This window comes from Zosterops lateralis, assembly GCF_965231275.1.
Source record: "Zosterops lateralis genome assembly, chromosome: 2".
Lineage (NCBI taxonomy): Eukaryota > Metazoa > Chordata > Aves > Passeriformes > Zosteropidae > Zosterops > Zosterops lateralis.
Genome location: NC_139763.1, coordinates 67,583,503 through 67,605,713, shown reverse-complemented (window position 1 = coordinate 67,605,713; position 22,211 = coordinate 67,583,503). Strand labels below are relative to the sequence as shown.

The 22,211-nt window shown below is 35.0% G+C and overlaps 1 protein-coding gene across 1 annotated transcript in view; it reads left to right on the top strand.

Annotated features, from left to right (window-relative positions):
• Positions 1–22,211, top strand: part of NBEA (neurobeachin) — a 453,768-nt gene that overhangs the window by 173,798 nt on the left and 257,759 nt on the right. Inside the window, exons 31-33 of the mRNA XM_083884753.1 lie at positions 9,639–9,793; positions 13,793–13,919; positions 14,591–14,718. Coding sequence (XP_083740879.1) covers positions 9,639–9,793; positions 13,793–13,919; positions 14,591–14,718 — 410 coding nt within the window. The remainder of the gene's footprint in view (positions 1–9,638; positions 9,794–13,792; positions 13,920–14,590; positions 14,719–22,211) is intronic.

Genomic DNA, 22,211 nt, shown 5'->3' with positions numbered 1-22,211 from the left:
GCCGTGGTTGATTCACAAAATGCCAGACACCTAAATTAAAAAGGTGGATATCCCTCATGAGATGTCTTTGTCATTGTTAGAGGGAGCTTGACATCAAGGTGATTGAAGACATGAATTTTAGTGGGCATTTCTAAATTATTGCTCTATAAGAAAGCATTAAAAACTCCAAGGGCCTGCAGTCGTTTGGCCATAACCTTTATTTAATGCAAGCACCTCCATTTAACTGTTCTTGCAACAATGCGACTGCTTGTACCTTTTGAACCTCATTAGTAAAAGTGGATAATATAGAATTATGGAATAATTTGAGAGGTGCCTCATGTCTAGAGCTTATAAGTTTTGATAAATATTTCATACTTAACAAGTTTAGCAGCTAGTGAGTTTGATTTTTCCCTGACCTGTTACCCTGCTGACCAAATTTCATGATTTCCTGTAAAAGTGCACCGCTGTGTTTATGTCTTTGTAGCCTACATTTGTACGTGTCAGCTTTTGGAATTGTGTCTTTTTCACTTCAGGAAAAAGAAGGAAAGCAGTGATTGGTGAAGTTTAGGCAAAAGAATTCACTTTTACATAATTTTTGGTGTGTTTTTGTGTTTTTTTTCTCTTAAAATAATGATCCTGCTGTCTGATTTTGGTGAGTGAGGTAGATGATAATTTTCAGTACAACCAACAACTATAAAGGGAAAAATGGCAGGTTCAGGCAAGTCCAGCAGAGGGGGAAAGTTACAATCTTTTATCCAAAACTAAACAAATGTTTTTGAACTGTGGGCATCTTGATAAAAATACAGATGCTCTTAGCCCACAGGACCTCAACTGACTGTTCCACTCAATTGCTGCATTACTGAATGATTCCCACTGTTCACGCAAGTATTCCTCTGTGAAGATTTTTCATATTGCCAGAGTACTTTCTTGACTACTGTGACAATCTTTGGAGGCAAATATGGATGGTGATGGTGTCACTTTTTCAAATAACAAAGGTGGAGCTGATCCAGGTCCTGACCCTGTAACTTTTCATGGGGGACGAAACAAGGGTTAGGTGGAAAAACCTTGAATAGTATATTGGAATAGTAACTGAACAAATTTAAGTATTAATTGAGAAAGCAGCATGAATTTTACCTAGTGGTGATTTCTGAACATTTTATTTCCTGTAGTATCCCAATAACTATTGAAAAACTGAAAAAAAAAAATCACAGTAGGATTGTCTTTCCATACTTGCTCATGTAAATGAAATTGTGTTTACTAATATAAAATAACAGTCAAATAAGATAACCAGGGTTTTTTTAAAAGCTAAAACTATGCCTTTTAAACTGTATTTCTGTAGGATCTTGTGCTGCTGCAGTTTACGCTGCTTTTGGTTCTTCACTGAGCAATGTGGCTGTTGGTCATCTTTATTGTCCCTGGAGAGAGCCATGAGCAATGGAGTGTATTGTTTTGTCAGGTTCTATTTGTTTCAGGTTTTATAAAATAAGCCCAGTGATTCCATATTTATAAGCAAATCTAGGTTAAAGAAATGTATTTTTCGCTTTAATCTGAAGGTATTCTTAGTCCTTGTGAGGCTAGAGTTTTGGGGTTTTTTTGCATATGGGCATCTGAGTGCCTAGCAAAAGAACAGTTGAGGTAATTTTCTTTAATTATGATCACACATGAAGGTAAACTCCATGTAAAGTAAACTCCTGTAAATAGAATTGAAATTGAGAAGTATATTTTAGCATTTCATATGATATGTTTTGCTCTGCATGTTGTTTTCATTGTGCATTGCAAACGTGTCCATAGGAGTAGTTTTGTAACAGGCTACCGCGTATTCTCCCGTGGAATTTGCGCAGTTGTAAATGAAACATAAAAGCAGAAAAAGCGCCCAGCATGTTTTATCAACTGGGAGCTGTGTGTAGCTAATGTATGCAGCAGTTCAAGTGCTATCAAATGTAAATGATGAGGTGATATTGATGAAAGGAGGGGATTGAGGTCTCGGGGGGCGCTGATGACGGATTGAACAGAAGCGGCCTTGCGCCGCACGTAACTCAAGTCTGTCGTCTTCACCACTCAAAGCCGTAATGGGAGGTGGCAGTCTGAAATGAGTTGCCACGGCAAAGAGTATTATTTTTGAAATGCTTTCACACAAATCACTAGGCCCTGCATACAACTTAGTTTCATGCTTTAATGTCATCAGGAGGCACAAATTGGTGTGTCTAATTGTTTGCCACCTGCCAGCAAAATGAGCTGCCAGGCGGCCAGACGGGTTTGATTGTCTGTCAGCTCTTCAATAGATTGAGAGTGACAACATCAAAAATTTCACTTCAAACTCTGAAGCTTTGAGCAGCTTTTCAGAGACCTCTTCCCCACAAGTGCTTCTGGACAACTGCATTTTTCAATTAGTTTTCAATATATTGCCGCCTTCTGCCTCATCTGTCTTAAGGTAGCTGTAATTACATTATGAGCTATATAAACAGATTTCTGGGACACAGGAGCCTGGATCCTCAAAGTTATGACATGTCTTTTAACGTCAGACTGAATTTCTTGAAAATGGCATCCAGGTTGACATTTTTAGAAGCAAATACAAAGGGTTATTTCACCTAGATTTGTGACTAATGGAGCATAACTCACCAATAATTCCTTTTTGCCTTCTCATCTTTTGTCTGACAAAATTCAGTCCCTCTTATTGATTTTTAGGGTTTGGGGATTTCTTGTTTCTTTTTTGTTGGTCAATTTGCATTGGTCCCACTAGATGCAACTAGATGGTTTTTAAATTTGTGTGTGATTTTACTCAGTATTGCATTTTGACACTTACACTTGTTCCTCTCTACTTTTTTTCTAGTAGAGATTTCTTGTATGGGTGCTAATATTGAAACGGAGATTTCTTGTGGTTTTGTCTCATTTATTAGTTTTTTCAGATTGAGATAATTTACATATATTTTCTGTTCTTAGAAATATTTCAATGGGAAGAATGTTTGCATAAGTAGAAAATCTTGAGTTCCTAGAAATTAAAAGATCAGTTATTTTTGTTGCTATTAAAGATGAGATTCCCTTTTAATCCGTTATCATTTCATAAATTGGAAGATTATGGGTTTGTTTAGCTTACATACTCAGTGGAGTCTTTAGGAACATATTTGAGAATATTTTGGAGAGCACATCTTTGAATTTTTTTTGTTTTGTTTTGTTTTGTTTTTGTTTTTGTTTTTGTTTTTGTTCTCCCCCCTAATGGCAGGGCCTTGAGGTCAGTTTTAAAGGTGCTGGAAAAGGTGGACAACTTGTGAGATCCAGTGAGGTCTCATACACATCCTTCCCATTAATATAAAGAAAAATGGTCTTTAAACAATATGTTTAAGTTTATGTAGGCATGCTGTATTAAGAAGGATTACTTAGAGCATCTATATGTTTTACTAGAGTACAGCGGTGGGGTGTTCTTTTTTTTATTTTTATTTTAATTATTTTTTTTGCTTTTTACGGTAACTGATAGAATGGGAAAAGACAAGAACTGTGAAAGAAGACGCCCTGAGGGTTCAGAGAGGTTCAATGTCTGTCTGTTGTATGATTTTCCACCTTTGGAAGATCGTTGGTATGCAGTGGTCTACTAAGTCATTTAAATAGGAGACCGTATTCTTGTTGGCATCATTAGATTCTCCAAACAATGATTGCTGAAAAACAGATTTGATTTTCCTGAAATCTTAGGAAAAGTTAGTCATGGGTAAATACATTTGAGTCTTCTCTCAACAAAAATGCTTACTTTTTAAAGTTAATTACAAATAATTGAAGAAAAATAGAGCAGCTTTCCCATGAACCAAGAAGGGACAGGTACAGGTGTTGTTGGTTCCCCGTTACTTTGGGTGTCACAGTAGTGTGTGAATGTATGAATGAAAAACCTAATCAGGAGTGTGGGAATTAAAGGACTCATCTGGTTCCAGTTCACACAAGGTAATTTTTATTATCTTTGTGCAGTGGAGACAAGAAAATGCTTGACAGCTTCTCTAGAATGTATTTCTCTAAGGTAGCAGTAGAAATACACTCCAGAGACTGAGGAATGGTTTCAGATCCTGTTAGAGAAGAGGGCTGAAGTTGCATTTTGTGTATTCCTAGAGAGTGCCTTAGTTACTCATTTAGTAAATGTAATAAAAGACAAAGGGAAAGCTCATCGCCACCTCAGCTGTTTGTTTAGAAAAAAAGTTACCCTAAATTTATTAATAGGCTCAAGTCAACCAAAATTGGATATATTAGCATTCAATTTATTTTCATCAAACTGTAATCATATTCCCCTTGTCTATTGTTTAGCAATCTATACACAGGTAGCTCTTTCAAAACTCCTCTTATCACCTGTGTAATGTGAGTCTTTTCATATTCATATCCATGGAACTGTAGCTATATCTGACCTGAAGGTGATGAAGAGAAACCACCATCTCTCTACTCTCTAATATAATTCACTGGCTGTATAGATGAAAATTGTACTGCATTTTTGTCTTGCTGTTTATCCCTATTGGCCTTCTTTTATAGAACTGATTGCAGCCTTTTAGCCTTTGTTGTTTGTTTGGGTTTTTTTCAACATGTATACAGGATTAGATTCCTCACCCATACTCATTTATACCTCATGTTTATTGTTTCTTTGGGGTTTTTTTCTATATTTGATGATGTTCCTGACATTTAATACATCACATGTTCACTTAGATTCTATTCAGTTTCTTCAAACTTACTAAACTCCCAGTATTTCCTATTTCTCTGTTTAGCCAAGACCATTAATATTTCTTGATGATTAGCTTTTTTATCTTTTAAAGTTTTCATTGTTTCTTGTCAGTATTTTAGATGCTTCAGATAATTTATCCTGGATGCAAAGGACGGAATTTCTTTGTGAATAAATACTTATTCCTCTGATTGATCCAAGAGTGAAGATCAATGATCTTCGTGTCCTTGTCCTAAAACCACACCTGAGATGATTTGCTTTCTTCTAGTTAGAAACAAGCAATTTTTGTTTAGTAGTATAGGATATTTTAATGTACATTAAGATTTGGAGGTTTTCGTGTGTATGTGGTATGAAATCATTGAAAGAATCCATCATGCATGGATATTCAGCACTAATATTTCATTTGCATAAATCTCAACAATTATATCCTTCCGTGAGTCTTCCATATCTCTCTTGGAACTCATCTGTATACCTCGCAATTTTTTAATATCTTTTTTTTCCTCCATGGCTCTTTACTCTGAATTAAATCTTTCCTCCTTGGTATCAGATGTATCTTATCTTAATACAGTCAGCCTAATAGAAGGTTGTTTAAAGTAGGATTCAGAATGTGGTGTTAGAACATAGTAACCCCCAGGCTCAGGTCAGAGTCTGGGGGTGAAATCGGAAAGAACAGGGGGTAAACAACAGAAAAAATGTTTCATAGAGGACTAGATATTTACAGACATATGGCAAATATAAATAACTTTCAGAGAAGAAATATTAAGCTTTCTTTTGAGAGATTAAGTTAATCTAGCTGTAGGAACAAAGTAGCGTGTAATATAGGAGACAAATTGCCACCCACTTTCTAATGTGATTTTTTTCTGAAACCTCTGAAGTTGCTGTTTGACACAGAGCAATTCTATGAAAAACTTGCCTGAAGTCTGTGCTGCTTTTTGAAGAATGCTTGAAAAATCCTCATGTTTTCTGCTGCTGTGGGGGAGGAGAAGAGGAGCAAGAATATTAATTCAGCCTTAAGAGGTTTCACATATCCCACAAAAGAGTAAAGTGATTCTAATTTAATTGCTGCTGCTCAGATAGGTAGCTCAAGACATCCAGTATTGAAGGCTTATCTCTGACCTTTATGTTGACCAGAGTGATTAAGTTGGAAAGCCTTTAAATTTTAAAATGATGAAGAGATACAGAATGTGAATCACAGAGAAAGAGGAAAATATAGAGCTGCATTACCTGATTTGTCTGTCGCCAGCACTGTGTAGCTAAATATTTAAGTAAAGTCAATTTGGAAAAGTGGTGAGGTTTTTTTTTAAATTTCCATTTTCTCTTTTTGCATTTCAATGCATTAACAGTATTATTTTCTATCTAGTTATTTCATGCAAATTTCTAAACCCCAGAAGAATCCTGTAGCTATTTGCTGAGGTTATTTAATGAACCAGCAATGCATAAGTAGTATGTGGGTTGAATCTACAACACTCACCTTAAGCATGATATGAATTACGATGACTTCAGGCTCATGTTTAAAACTGGTAAAGGACACTCAGAGTAAAGGAACAGTGATTATGAGCCACAGGTATATTTAGAATTATAAACCACATAGCAAACACAGAAATAAAATCAGTTGCTACAGACAATTACTACTAAGTTTTTTCTGACAAAATCAGTGGGAATCATTTGAGACTATGATGATGTGATTCAGACAACTGTGGGCCAGTCTGGAACATTTAGGGAGTCCAAAATATATTTTAAAAAACAAGGCCTAAAATGAAATACAGAAGTGTATATAACCTTTTCTTCTAGTCTGTAGATTTCTGCTCCTTCATGAAAGAAAAACCTGAATGCCTGACAGACACATGTAAGGCATCTATCACAATAAATTCATTCCTCAAATCATATTATGCTCAAGTATAATACTTCCTTCAGAAGTCTGATTTATTTTACTGGTTTCACTGTATGTGCTGTTGGAGCAGTTAGATTGGTTAAAAGAAGACACTCTTTACTGGAAGAGCAGTCATTCTCCTTCACCTTTCTTGTTCTGCTGTCCTTCTTACTGTTTTGCACATTTTTGATCACTCTGTTGTATTGTTCATACAGTTTTTCTGTCTGCTTCATCTAGATGTCATTCTGTATTTGCTCACTGTATTTTGTTTTATCAGTAGGAATGAGACATTTTGACAAGGTCACCATGTATGACATGTCAGAAAGCTGCATTTTCTTTCAGTCTGGGATGATGTCATCTCACTGATTTTCCCTATTCTTATGGTAGAGAGGTTTCTCTTGATATTTCTTGATAATTTGGTATTTAATAGCACCTGACCTATCCTAATGTGACAATTTAAACATACAAAAGAATGCCATCCCATGTGTAGGGCTGTATATCTGTGGGATTTGGGAAAGACTGTCCTTCTTGCTATAGAAGGTGTATTTCAGTCCTAAATGACACTCATTAGGGGTCCCTTCTGAATCAAACTGATCCTATCACATCTGGGAAATAAAGCTGACATATGTGGTCTTTGCTATGGAAAGTTAGGTGATCTTTTGGACACTCTGAAAGACCCCTGAACTGCTTAAATATGAGGAGGAAGACTTTGAATTTAGCTTCATCTTTAGAAAAGTAGCAGGAAAATAGGAAATACATCCACAATAATTGTATTTCCAATTTAGCAGATACTAATACCAGATTTTATGTGAGGGGATAATTGTTTTTCTTAAAATAAAATACATGTCTCACATTTGAAAAGTGTGTGTCTGAGGAGACTGTTCAGCCATCCTTCCTGCTTGCATCCAGATAAGAGGTCCAGGATCTGTTCCAATGACATGGAGAGCATGGGATGACAGCTGTCAAGTCTTCCTCACATTCTACATATGTTGGCCATCTTTCCAGGTTTTGGATATGCCTCTTTTACCTTTATGGACCTGCCAACAGCCTCTCTGTCCTTCCCAAGCTCTTTGAGTCTTCACTCTTCACAGTTTTGGTCTGCAGGTTCATCTTGTGAAGCTACACATCTGCCTGTGGTCTTGGTGACCTGATAATCCATGTGCCATTAGAATAGGCCAGTCTAAGATGCCTTTTCCTCCTGTGTCTTTTCTGCTTGTGCCCCAGCATAAAAATATTCCCATTCATTCTTCATTCACCCTTTCTTTTGCAATTCTCTACAAAGAGGGTAATGACAGTAGTTTCTTTTTGGGATTAATAGAATTGGGAAATATTCCCACTTAGGAACAAGGGCTAATTCCTTCTCGTGTTTTTATGACACTACAAGGACTTTACTTTTGAGTACTTATTCAGTTTATAACCCAAATTCAAATATTTAATTGAGGTGTCAATTGAAATAGAGATCTTTGTATATAGATTGGGGCTAACTTTAGGAAATTTCATAGTGTTATGGAGCAGATTAATCTAACCCCTGTAGACCCAGCTTTGTTCAGCTGTAGCTGCTGCTATGTAAACACTTCATATGAGCAGTGATTGTAAGATTTTTAACTACAGACAAAAGCAATTATTTTAGGGTCACTTATCTTAATCAATACCTATTGCATTGTTCAAACTCATCTCCTCCTAATGTAAATGGACTGAGACAAAAATCGACACACCCAGACTTACCTCTCTAACAGTATGTGCTCCTGGGTAGGGATAAACTGTTGTTCAGAGTGCAGACTGCAATTGCCAGCCCTCTAAAGAGAGTGAGGAAAAATGCTTATGGATTTTTTTTTATACACTGTCACCACCAGTCTTTAAAATCCAGGGAGATGGAAGATTTAGACATCTAGAACCAAGTACATTGCTATAAAATATGGTGCCACACCCTATGATTTATTATAGGCCATCATACACAAAAGTGTAACAAAACAGTTACTGAAAGAAGTTCTTGAGCAAAATGTGGCCTCTTCACTCTAAATAATTGCCTTTACTTGCTCTTTTTTTATCACAGTGATTAATTTTGAAGAAGAGTGTATCTGCTTAAACAGAAAATGTACACAATGATGAAAATATATTGTTCAATATTATACAAATATGATTTGTTTTACCTTTGTCTTTCACTCAAGTTTGCCACTGAAACAGACTTTTAAGGAGAAGGAGATTTTATAGATATAAAGAAATATTAAAAAGAAAAATGTAAATATGCTTCCACTATGAGAGCTGCCCAGTGTTGAAAAAATATTGTCTCCAAAGAGCAAGTCTTTTGCTCTTCACACCTAAAAAACCCCTAAGTGTGATGTCAAATTAGGTTAAAAAGTGTATGTTTGAGTTCAATGTTGTCTGCTTATATTTGATATTATGTTGGATTTCTTTATGAAAGCCCTGTTCTCTTCTTAAAAGCTTCAAATTCTCAAGATTGCTTTTTAAACCTCAGTGATATCAATACTATGAAAATAACTATTTATTGTGTTGCATTTTTGCTGTTCAATATACATCATGTACTATTGATTTAGATTAAGATGAAACAAGGCTGAACCTAAAATTGTTTCTTAGTCATCTGTGAAAGACTGATATGTTCACGGTACTGAGGAATAACCTGCTGTATTCAAATATGCAGATGAAAGGCAAAATATTTGTTACCTTAGGTAACTTCATTTGGAACAACAAATGCACATCTTTGTGGCTGCGTGCATACAGACTTCTAGTCTGCTGGCGTAATTTCTGACAGCCAGCATTATCTTTGCAAATCTAGAACACATTGTGGTGTTATACTGTTGCTAGCAGTGTTCTCAACATATTGAGATGGTGGAGTCTTTCCATTTTGTGGGTGTTGGAAGACAAATTAGGTTCTTCGGAGTCACTTGAAGCTGCAGAATAAGGGTAGGAGTATGGTTTTAGAGCCTGTTAAAAGAGTTTTACCCTATTTCAGGAAGGTTAAGGAAATTTACAATATTATGTATTCCTCAGCTACGACATCATACAACAGCCTAAGCCAACCAAAATCAAAAACTCATCCTGGCTCTGTTGTGCAATTTTAGTAATCTGTTGTTTCTTTTCCCACAGGAGTGTGGTTGTACCAGTGAAGAAGCCCCCTCCAGGTAGTCTGGCTGTTACCACCGTTGGAGCTGCCACAGCTGGGAGTGGGCTGCCACCGGGTAGTACACCTAATATATTTGCTGCAACAGGAGCTACACCAAAAAGTATGATTAATACAACAGGTATTGTCCTTCAATATTCTTGTGACCCTCATTTTGTCTTTGTTTTTTGTTTTGTTACCTTTAGTGGTGTTTTGTTTTTAATCATCTTTGTGTTGCTGTTTTTGTAGTTCCAAATTAAAGCCTGGAAAGATTAAACCTTGGCTTTTACTAGAGACAGTGTTTTCTCTTGGTTTATATTTTTAGTCTTTGATAGTGCACATTGGACTTGCACAGCCTTAAATAAGGTAATAGATAGCCTCAATATTTTTTATAGGTGTAGTTTAGAATTGAAATGAGCTAACTTTTCTAGTGCTCTGCAGTAGATGACGTTTATGTGATACATACCAATTTATCCCTTCTTATGTTTTAAAGAAAGTAGAGACAAGTAGCTACTTAATAAACATATCATAGATTGTAGATGGTGAACATTTTGGACAATTACTATTTGTCAATGAAAATTATGCTCTTTTCGGAAGGTTTTTTTAGTAAGAGACTACTTAATTTAACTGAACTGATGCCTTATTAGTAGTTGTTTTTTGTGACCTATAGAATGAGGACTAGACCCTCTTTTAAAATTATTTTTAATAGTAGTAATGGAATTCTCTGTCATGAAGGAGCCAGTTGACAGTGGAGACTGGTTTCCATTGAGAAATGAATCCTTACTGAGAGCAACTGATATTCAACTTAAACTCCTTTGAAATAGCCTTTCATCAAGCACTTGAGAGAAGAGCCTCTTCAAGGATGGCACAACTTCAGTCAAGGGTTGAGAACATGAAAATCTTTCTAGGGCTGCAGCAAACAGAGGGGGATGTTTTTGGCATCCTTCTGCTTGATGGAGTAATATGAACTCATTGTTTTTTCTTTCCTTTTGCAGAAAACCTTTAATACCTGGTTATAAAACTTTGATTTTACTAAGGATAAAAAAATTAAAACAAGATCTTAAAATGTAATTTTCCTGAGGCAGATGGAAGGAATGACTTCTCTGAACAGTTCCATTTGTATAGACACTTCTGTTAATCTTGAATGGATTTCCTTTTAGGTATTCTTATGTCGTGCAAAAAATATCCTGCACTGGAAACCTTGTTTTCCAAATGATACTGTATAGTAGCAAGCTTTTCAGTCTTCTTACTGATTAAATATCTGAACTATTTTGGCTGCAATGTAGTAACTCTTGTTTGTAAGTGATTGCATTTAAAATCAGTCATTTCCTCAATACTGTTCTTAGTAGAGGGCAGAAGCTGCGGTACATTCACTGAGGATTAAAGGCTCCTTTTTTAACAGATCTTACAGTTTCTTTTTTTTAATGATTTTTTTTATCCTAATCTATAGATTAGCTTGATTAAATTAAAAGTGCTGATTGGATGAAATTTTGGCAAGTATGAGGTTTAGTACAACTATATTATATAGTTATATAGAATATATATATATATATTCTATAACTGAATTCTATAGTAAAGCATTTTAGGAAGATTTGAATTTTTGAAGATTTGAATTTTATATTAACATTTTAGAAATGCTAAACATATTAATGACAGTTTTTTAAAAAAGTAGTATAGTATCCCATGGAAAATATTGAAATAAATATTATATTAAAATGCTCATTTTGCCATTTTTAATTAAGCTACACCTATGATAGTCAAAACAGTGACTCATGTATGTCAGTTTTTGAGGCATATAGACTATCTAAAAACTTTCTGGTTTATAGACTTTCATTCTATAAAATATCTATGTTATTAATTATTTTAAAGTAGTGTATAGGATTTAATTGAAAAACATATTTTTTAAAATTTTATTTTGCTATGATAAAAAGGAAACAGAATACAATTTTTTAGAAACACTAGATGTCCCCCCAAACCTATTTACAGTTGTTTTTACAGTATGTTACAGATACTCTAGAAATACAGTTATATCCATGTGATGGATAGCACAATCTATAATGTATATTCTGTGCTGGATTTATGTAAAAGGTGATTTTTTTCAGTTATTCATGGGTTACAGTCACTGTTTACATTCCATCTGCCATCGCTGTCACAGTCAATGTCACGTCATGACTTAATGAGATGTATGTTACTGAAGTCCTTTAGTGCTGTGAATGCATCTTTGGGGACACAGGTTTCCTTCCTTCATCTTTTTGTGCAAGAAACTGGCTTTATAGTTTCTTAGACTGGATTTCTGTAATTCATATCATGATTCTTACTTCTATGCTAATCCAATAGTTCTAGGTCTGTTTGATCTTCTGGAAGCCTAGTTGGTCGAACAACTTAGCGATTGCATTTATAAACAACCTGAATGAAGAAAATTTTGTTTTGTAAGGAAAAAGGAATAAACAATAAAAATATGTATTCCTTATGTATATAGGAATAAAAATAAGTGAATAAATACACAGAGACACACACACATAGATATATACATAAAGAAGTAATCTTTTTTTGGATATCCTATTTTCAGTTAAGTTACTGTGATTCCTAGGTTGGGAGAGATAGCCTACCTTATATTTTTGTGTTTCTCAGTGTGTTTGGGTACATTTCAAATTTGTATTTAATCCAAGTCCGAACACATAGTGTAAACCACAATCCATCTCCCAATCCTGTTATTAAAAAAACTGCCTAAGTCAGTTCCTAATCTAAATCCTGAACCTCACCAGTTACTTTGGTGTCAGCAAGCACAGTAAATCGTGCTTGCATTTTGATAATGTTTTGAATTTAATGTTCTTAAATGATCTAGTCAAAGTTCCAATCTTTACCTTCTTTTATCAGTAAAAATACCTAAAGACAAACTAAAAAATAATAATAAAAAATCGTTCCTGCTGCCAGAGTATTTTTCACACTTACCAGCATTTAACCTCTACTCCACTGCTGGCTGGCTGCTTAAGCAGTTAAGAAACCATAAGGCTTTGTAGACCTCTGCAGGAAACTGAAAAATAATATATACCTGTGTAATGCAAAGGACAGTGATGTATCAGCTGCTAAAACTGACCAGAAACAGGGAGTTAACAATTATAATTTTTGAAAATGGCCAGGGTAATGTCATTGATCTCTAAACTGGGTTTCTTCACCCTTCATTGCTAAATAATGGATTATTTATATTTATATTTATATTAGTGGATAAATCTTGTTGCCTGTCAGCCTCTTCTCTGGTAGCATTGCAGTCCCTCAGGCTTTGAACTCCAAGTACAAGACTGTTTGTAGCTACCTCTCTTGCAGTGATGTGTTGCAGAAGGACTGTGCAGAGCAGGGACAGCATTTATCACAGCACTCTCACTGTTCATGGCCTCTCTGAGCCTTTGCTGGTTTCCTTCAGAGGGGCTGAACTCACAGCACGTTTCAGCAAACATGATAGATTGGCATTTAGAGTCTAAGTTTAGCCCTTAGCTCTGACCCAGATCACTTAAAGTATAAATGTATGCTCTGTGTGCATCTTTTTTTTCTGGGCAGCTGTTCACAACCCATTGAAATGATACCCTCACAATTCTCCTTGACTCAAGGAAGGAAACAGAAAAATTGTAATTAGTGTCTTAATACTCCTCAGACACCAATTTCCCCCATTACTTCCTGAAGTGATGTACATTTTCTATCTTCCCTGTCATTTTTTAATTTCTATTTTAGTTTCTGCCCGTAGTTGCAACTGGGCAGTCAGTCAAGTGTGCATATATAAATATATTTTAAGAAATATTTAAAATTTTATTCTCCATTCAATCTCATCTTAACTACAACTTTATTTTTGAAAGATCATGCTTTTTACCATATGATGTAAAATTATTTTCAACTTTGAAATACAATATGGGAATAGTGGAAATGAGGTAAGGACTTATTTTGCCTGATTTTCAATAGATTTCAAGCTTATTATTTTTATACCAGCAAAGTTAAGGTATTAATTTTTTGATAACCATATGGAAAGGTTTTCCCTGTTTTAGAATAAATAACATTATTTCCATAGTTAGAAGTAGGTTAATAATACAAGGACTATTTAAAAGGTTTTTTTCTTAAGACTGAATTCAGATTTGTGTTTTTTGGGGGACAGGTGCAGTAGACTCAGGATCTTCTTCTTCCTCTTCGTCATCCAGCTTTGTGAATGGTGCTACCAGCAAAAATCTGCCAGCTGTCCAAACTGTTGCTCCAATGCCAGAGGATTCAGCTGAAAACATGAGGTACACGTGTTCTATCTTTTAATATTAATTATAATTTCTCTTCCCAAATTACTGACTCATTTAATGTTCCTAAATTACTGTTAAAAAACCCCAAACCCTCATAACTGTAGTTATACATGTGGTAGAATGTATTGGGTACCAAGGATGTGTATACTAAAATAACGCTTCTCTGAAAAGTCTGAGTTTTTCAACTGGTTAGAAGGGTCTAACTTATTCAAACTGTGCCAGACACTAAAACTTCATTAAAGTAATTTTTATCTGGCTGGTTTATTTTATTTATTCAGTAATGATAGTACATATTGGAAAGTAAGCACTTTGGTAATGGAGCACATGAAAGTGGACACTCATCCTCTCCTGAGTGAAAAAAGGCCTGTGTTAAACTGGAGAGGACAAAACCAGACCTGTATCTGTAAATGATGATAAAAATTTTACTTGTTCTGGAGTACTCTGCAAATACTGTGGAATTTATGAGGCTGACACATTGCTGACTCTGACATGACATTTCCATTTACTTAAAGCCATATAAAAACGGTAGAGTTTAATCAAATTATGATCATCCTCTTTTCTAAAGAAGCTTACAGAAACTTTTAAAAGCAGGTGTGATTTGACATCCTTTAACTTCTATTGTGAAGTGTTCTTAAAGTCATGGTCTGTTGTTTTTTTTTTCACAGTATCACTGCAAAGCTTGAAAGAGCTTTAGAAAAGGTCGCCCCTCTCTTGCGAGAAATTTTTGTTGATTTTGCCCCTTTCCTGTCTCGAACATTATTGGGTAGCCATGGACAAGAACTGTTGATTGAAGGTACTGTTCTATTATGAGATTATATTATTTTAGTTATTATTCATTTGATATGAAGAATTTTTTTTTACTAAACTTCATATAACTATTTTTGATAAATTAATCAGTTGTTAATACATTGCGGTTTCATTTCTTTGCATTTGATTTCATTTAAAGAAGTTAAAAGTGATGGCTTTTGTACCTTTTTTTCCCCGATATGCTGTGTAATGATATCCTATCAAAAAATACTCTCTATAGTTTGCCTTTCTCTCCTCAGAATAATTCAGTGCTTCAGCCTGACTTTGAGAAACTAGTGAAAGTACAATTAAAAAGTGTAAAGTAAAAAGAAAACCATGCTCCAATATTATTGATGCCCATATCTGTATTTGGTAGGGCTGTTTTTTCTCAGGCAGGTCAGTTGGATTCACACAAGCACATAAAGAGCTGTCCCTAGAGGGGGGATAAAAACTGATAAATTTTAAAGAAAAGTATCCTTGACCTCTTTCAAGGATTTTTATGGGGTTTGTGTGCTGTCTTTACTATTTCATAGTTAGAAAATTTGCCTCATAAATGAGGCAGGAAGTAATGCAGAAGTTATGCAGAACATGTGAATATGGCAAGCTCATGAAGAAAGTAATGAATCAGTACTAATTAAGATAAATAGTGAAGGGGGAATTTGCATGAGCATGCACTGCTCCCAGGTCATGGACTCAGAGGAATATATTCAGCCAAGTAAACTTTTTCCTTCCAGGATTGTTGTGACACACAGTATTGCTGTTCATTGAGAGAAAAAAGTCTTGTTCTGACAAGGCTTATAGTATGTAAAGATCTACACAGGGAAAATACAGCTTTGTGTTCAAGTTTCAAACCCCCTTCTATTATACTTGTATTTTACCTAAATATTAGTGTACAGGTTTTTTTATATGGTCATTTTCCTGATTACATCTCAGTGTTGGCTCTGGTTATTAGAAATATTTGCATCTTGTAACTGAAGTTTCATAGAACCTTTTCTTCTTTCATCTTCTTATTTTTAAATAATATTATTGTTTCATAATACCAAGGAATGGTATAATAGCTTAGTATAATATAGAAAAATAATATAGTATTATATAGAAAAAACCCAGGTATTTTTTGTTGTTAATTTTATAGCTTGTGAGTAAGTTGCACTTCTCACTTAATGACACCTAAATTAATGGTCTGAGATTCACATTGAGATGACTGTAAGATAATTTACATTCTTAACTCTCTTATTTCAATGAAGTTGCAAAATTTGTAGCAGTATTATCATTTTCCATTTGGCAATTGATTAATTGTTTTATAAAATATGACTAAAATTGTCTTGGTTTTACCTGAGTTCTTTTACTAATTAAAACAATACTTCATTGATGTCATTCTGTTTCTGTCTTTTTGTCAGATCCATAGCATGAACAAGGCTATAACAGTTCCCAGGATATGACAAAGACTGAAACACTAGAGGTCACAGGAATCTCACAACTATACAGCAGTATTTAACCTCACTGCTTATCCAGAGAAAAGCATGGGGTTTTTTGTATTGTTTCTGGCTTGTAGCATGTTTCTGGTAACTGCTTGGAGTGTCATTCCATATTTTGCCCCATCTATGACTTAGCCACCCATTTCAGAATCAGAAAACATTGTTCACAACCCAAACACTGAGTTCCAAAATAAGTAATGTAATTTCTGACATTTTTCTTTAATGTTATGTCTGACCTTCTCTTCAATCACTCTCTCTCCTGATTTCTAAAAACCAGTCCTTTCTTCCCAAGATACTTAAATAGCAATCTGGGAAGTAAAAAAGTCCAAGCACACCACAGATTTTTACACTGCAGGACTTGGATTTTTCTTTGCCACCTCTAAAATACTTGGGCTTTTATTTCTTAACAGAGGATTTATAGTTGCTTTTATAGTCGTTTACTTCTGATATTTTCTTTCTTCATTGCCTCTATGAGACCCCTTTTCTAAACTAAACTGAATTCTTGCCTAGTTAAGTTGCCTTTGAAAGAGAATTCCAAATTCTCTCTTATTCTGGTACCTGATTGATTTTGAGAAATTTCCTTTCATTCCTTACTGAAAGCCAGTGGTAGTCTTGAAGTATTTGAAAATTCTCTCCAGGTAATACCTCAAAAAAGAAGAATTTAGTAATGTTATTCAGGATATGAGAGTGTATAGAATTCCTGTGGGCCTTTGATAATTGAAATTTGATTTTTTTTTTCCTGACAAGCAGTAACTTGACAGTTTTATATGCAATGGTTTAATTTGTTACTTTATATGTAAAGGTTTTAGTTATAAGAATCAAAACCAAGCAAATAAACTTTCTTTAATTAAGCCTTAAGGCACTTGTCTGTTTTTCAAATTGATCACCATAAAAATACTTGTTGCATTCTGTGAAGCATGTACTTTCAAGCTTGACATAATAATACCTTTCCTTTTTTGCTGTTTTTCAAAACTCCCTTATGGTATGAAGTTTTTCCCCTATCGCATTTCGCTAAATGTCATACATCTTTGATGCCTTGTGTTTTTTCCTAGTGCTTTTACTTTCTAGTGCTCTTGTGCATGTGTGTGTAAGAAAAGCTAAATCATTTTCAGATTTGGTAAGAGTGTACACTTGTCTTGTAGCTGACTGTATACTGAAGAGCACAAAATAAAATGAAGCAGAAAACAAAATTAATTTTAAAACTTCTAAAACAGGTTAATAATGCTAATTTTCCAAAATATCTGATGCTTTATGATTGCTGTTGTCAATATAGTTTTGGAAATATGTATACAGCTTAGTTATCATTTCCCCTTTTTGTAGCAGTTCAGCTGCCTCAAACCTTTGGTGAATAATCTTGAAGTCATATCCTTTTACATCACACTTAGTCATCATTCTGTCCCATGGAAGACTGGCTGATCTATTGTTTGAGTAAATTATAATTAATGTCTTAGTGCCTTCTTAACTTTTGATTTGAGTTGAAATGAACAGGCTGCAATGATCTTGTCAGTCTAGACCAGAATCTTAGGCCACTAATACTTGAAATTTTTCATTTTTCTTATTCTGGTAAATTCCCAAATGTGACTGGTAACGGTGGAACCCTATCAGGTAATAATCTGACATTGCAGAATATATTTATTGGTAAAATTCCTCATCCATTTACTCTATTAAAGTTACTAAATTACTAATTACTGAAATAGTTACTTGCTCCTTTTTCTAAAACCAATTCTTTCTTCAAAAGTATCTTACACTCACCTGAATTGCAAATGTTTCATCAGCTTCTCAGAATATTTTATAAGTAGAAAATATTGTCAGTCATGGGTTAAAAGGGACCTTTTGCCTTTGAATACAAATAGCTTCAAACAGAGAATTCCAGAACCAGCCCAACACTGCTGTGGTTCCTCAACTGAGGTTCTTCCAATGCCTCAGAGAACAGAAGTTGCAAAGGTTAAAATCGTCCTTACGGAATCTAATTGGAAACAAACACGCAATATGTGTAGGTCACATGCTTGAGTTTAGCAGAGCTCATTGTGGAGTTCCATTTAACACTTGCACAGATATGTTTTTGCTAACTAGTTTCCATATGGTCTGCAAATTCCCTCCATGTAAAGTGCATGACAACATTCTAGCTTTTAGGTGAAAATGTTACAGGCAAGTGTAATCTGATCTGTAGCTGAAAGAAAAGCTATATCCTCTTTTTGTCAAGCACAGATGGGTAAAAGTATTTCCACTACAGCTATTCAGAACTGTAAGAGTGTCTGGAACTGTAAGAATAGGTCCACGATTGATACACAGTCACATAAAATGCTTTCCCTTCTCTTGAGTGAGGTACCAAGGAAACTTCACTGATGCTTTTACTTTGCCGTATCATTAGCTGGGTAGAAGGTCAGCCAGGTAGCCCTTCTCCAAAAGATCTCTGATGGATTCCTTGCTGTACATTTGATATGCTTCTGATACAGGCACAATTAAAGTCAGATGACAGAGAGAATGGTTTTGCGCTGATAGGAACAGGATCTGTTTCTCCTCATTAACTCACCACATGGCCCTATGAAAATATTCAGTAGAGGTGGTGATGGACTAGCTTTGTATCGTGTTTGACAGGAAGTTTCTTGAAACAATTGAAAAATAGCTCAAAACATTCCTTTGGAAACCACAGATAGAACTTGGATGCTAAATGATACAACTCTAAAAGCACCCCAAGACCTCAAGTGTGGCATCACTGTGGCATCTACCAATACTGGCACAATTAGTTTCTGATTTTCTTGAAGAATAATGATTTTTGTACTAGGAAAAGCAGGACAACCATTTTCCTTTAGATACCCTGGTAATCCAGAAATCCCTTATACTTTCTGGGGAAAATTTACATTTTGGAGCTAAACATGCCCTTTGTGTTTCTCTTAGAAACTTTTCAGAACCTTTGTATTACTTTGTGTTCAGGAGCACAGATGCTGTAAAGTAAAAAATGCATGTTCTTGCAGAACTTTTTTTCCCTGTACATATTATTTTCTCATTCTTTTATCTCACTCTGCCACATCCAAAACATTTTAGTTTGTGTGTCCAGGAATGCTTTCTTCCAACTAACTAAAAAAATGGTAATTGGTCTAATGGTGTGTAGCACAGCTTGTAGCCAACATTTTGAACAAAATAATTAAATTAATTAATATTAGCAGGTAAGAGGGGAAAGGAATAATTAAAATAAACAATTTTATTATTTTAAAAATTGTATTTACTTGAGTTGACAACATATAAATAAAACCTTAAGCTATTCATGGTGCCGAAATTTTTATAATCCAATTTTTCATCCCATTTTGCTATTTTTATTAACAGTCTTTTTTATAGTGTTGAATTGTTCCTAGCAGAACTAGGTGCTTAGGTGAAGATATACAAAATGAAACACAAAGGCATTGCATTGGAGAGATACGTTGAATCGTTTTCTGGACTAACTAAAAGTTAAGAAAAAGCCAGATTTCAACATAGCCAGATGCTGAGTCCAACTTCTAGGAGCAAAGAGCAGAGACTTAGATCCATCCTAAGGATCCTAGGAGATGAGGGACAAAGCCATGCAAAGAATGGAGGGATTGACAAAATAATTGGGATGATTGGCTCCCTTAGCTCATTGCTGAGGCAACAAAGACTCGTCCAGTGCCTTGGAGGAATAGATGAGGACGTGATTTCATTTTTATGATTTTATTTCCATTTAAATTTGGTTAAACTCCCACTATTTTTTTCTGTAGTCAGCACTTCAAGAATAATGCACACACTGCAGAGGTATGAAGTCCAGTGTAAGGAACTTGATATGTTCAATATATCAAAAAAAAATCAAAAGAAGTTAAATATTACAGGACGCCTTAGCCTTTCCATCAACAGAATGCCTAATGAGGGTAAATATGATTGGAAAATTTTAATAGAGCTTACCTTCAATTATTGCAATTGATGGTACTCGTAGTCCTTATGACTATTTTAAAAATTCTTTCTAAATATAGTCTTCCATCCAGCTTCTCAAGAGGGAAAATGTCATGTATTTGCTGGATGCTTTTGGAACTTCTTTGTGAGTTTTGAGTATGTGAATCACCATTTTCTCTGTGCCACACCATGGAAGGAATGATAGTCTGCCTTAACCTTAATTTGCTTTAACATTATCATGACTGCATTTGTTCACATGGTGATAGACAGGTGTTCTTCAATATCAGGTAGCCACCTGCAGAAATCAGTAAAAAAACAGTGGGTTTTTTCCTTGTTCTGCAGCTGACTGCATCTGAACTGTAGATGCAGTCAAGAATATATCATTTTCCCTTGAGGCATCAAAGATGGTCAGTGGTTACTTATGTCACTTTATGAAATAAGCCTTTCCTCTGATTTTTTTTTTAATGTATGATCACGTGTGTATATATATGAATTTATTTCAATTTTTAATATAAAAAGTTCTTTAATCATTCTTGAAGGTCTCTTTATTATGAGACGTTTTCTCTGCGTAATGAATTTGTCTTTTTGGGGAAGCCTCATGTAAGGCTTCTGCCATCTAAAGTTTGGTCTCAGATTTCAGAGGAGTCTTGTAATTTTATGATGGCATAACTATAGATGTACTTTAATCTGATTCTTTTGAGAACGTGAAACTTATGTGATTGTACTGGGTGAGGAGGATCAGCCTTTTAGTCCCTTGATAACTTTTCAATCTGTTGACCAGTTTCAGCCAGTTTAACCAGAGGTTGCTTAAAAGATGTTATTTTTACACAGTATTCTAAATATAAATATCTGTTTAGAAAAAATACACCCTATCTTGGGTTAGGGTATATTTCTCTCTCAACCTTCAATATTTTCTCTGCACTATTTTTTGAGGTGTGCCATTACTGTTTAGTAAATGGAAAACTGAATAGTAACTCAAAACAATCACACCTGATTAATTTGTAACATACTGTGTAATCTACTGTGTTGTTACTATACTGTGGATATTGCTGCATAAGGAGCAGGAAAGCAATTGATAAAGCAGGACTGTGGGAGCAGTAGGAACTCAGCCTTATTAAACATTGAGGAATCCACGTTAGAAATCAAGGTGATTGTGAAACTTTCTGCAGAGAGGTCAGGCCAGTGGCATTTGCAATAGCTGTCTCACTGGACATGATCACTCTGTTCAGGAAGGATGGGGAATCTTATGGATTATTTGGTTTGCACTGGGTCAGGAACTCTGAATTGATTTTCAAGGCTAAGTTCATAATGTGCTTCTTTGCTGTGCCACATCCCACTCCTTCCTTTGCATGTGTCCAAGTGTACCTTCTCTGTCCAGGAAGAGGTGATGCTGCATGTTTAGCACTGTGCAGTTAAATCCAGTGAATTTCCTGACCCAATCCTCTGTAAGACAGTTTTCCTGAATTTATGGCAGTAGGATTCCTATTCATAGTATCCTTTTTATCTTCACTATAAAGATTTGCAAAAAGATCCCAGAAAAATTACACTACTGTCTGAAATCAACCCCTTTTTAGATAATGAGGTTGTAATAATAATGATTTACAGATAATGCTTTTCTTCAGTAAGTTAAACTTTGTGTTTTCCTTTTTCACTTTAAGAATTTCTGCAAATAATTTGCAATATTAGGTTTTTACCATGAAGAAAACCATAGGTCATTTTGAAACAGGGCATGAAACCTCCAATAGATACAATTTAAAATACTGCTGCTGATTGAAAACCTGCCTGCACACATTGTAATCCATTTATAAGCAGGAAAAAAGAGAAAATTCATGAATTTCAAACTGACATGGTATTTACGGGCATGTCAGAAATTTGTTTTCAGAAATTCTCTGTCTGTGGTTGGTATGATTAGCTCATAGTATCTGACTGAAAGGCTCCACTGTGCACTCATGTTTCTGCACACACTTCGGGACTGATCATGGATATTACTAAAAAAAGCAATAAGTCAGGCACACATGAAGATGAAAACAATACCAGTTTTCCAGAAGACTGTATGGTAGGAACAAAGAAATGCTGATGGGCTAAATGTATATTCAGATCTGCCTATTTATTTACACCTACTCCA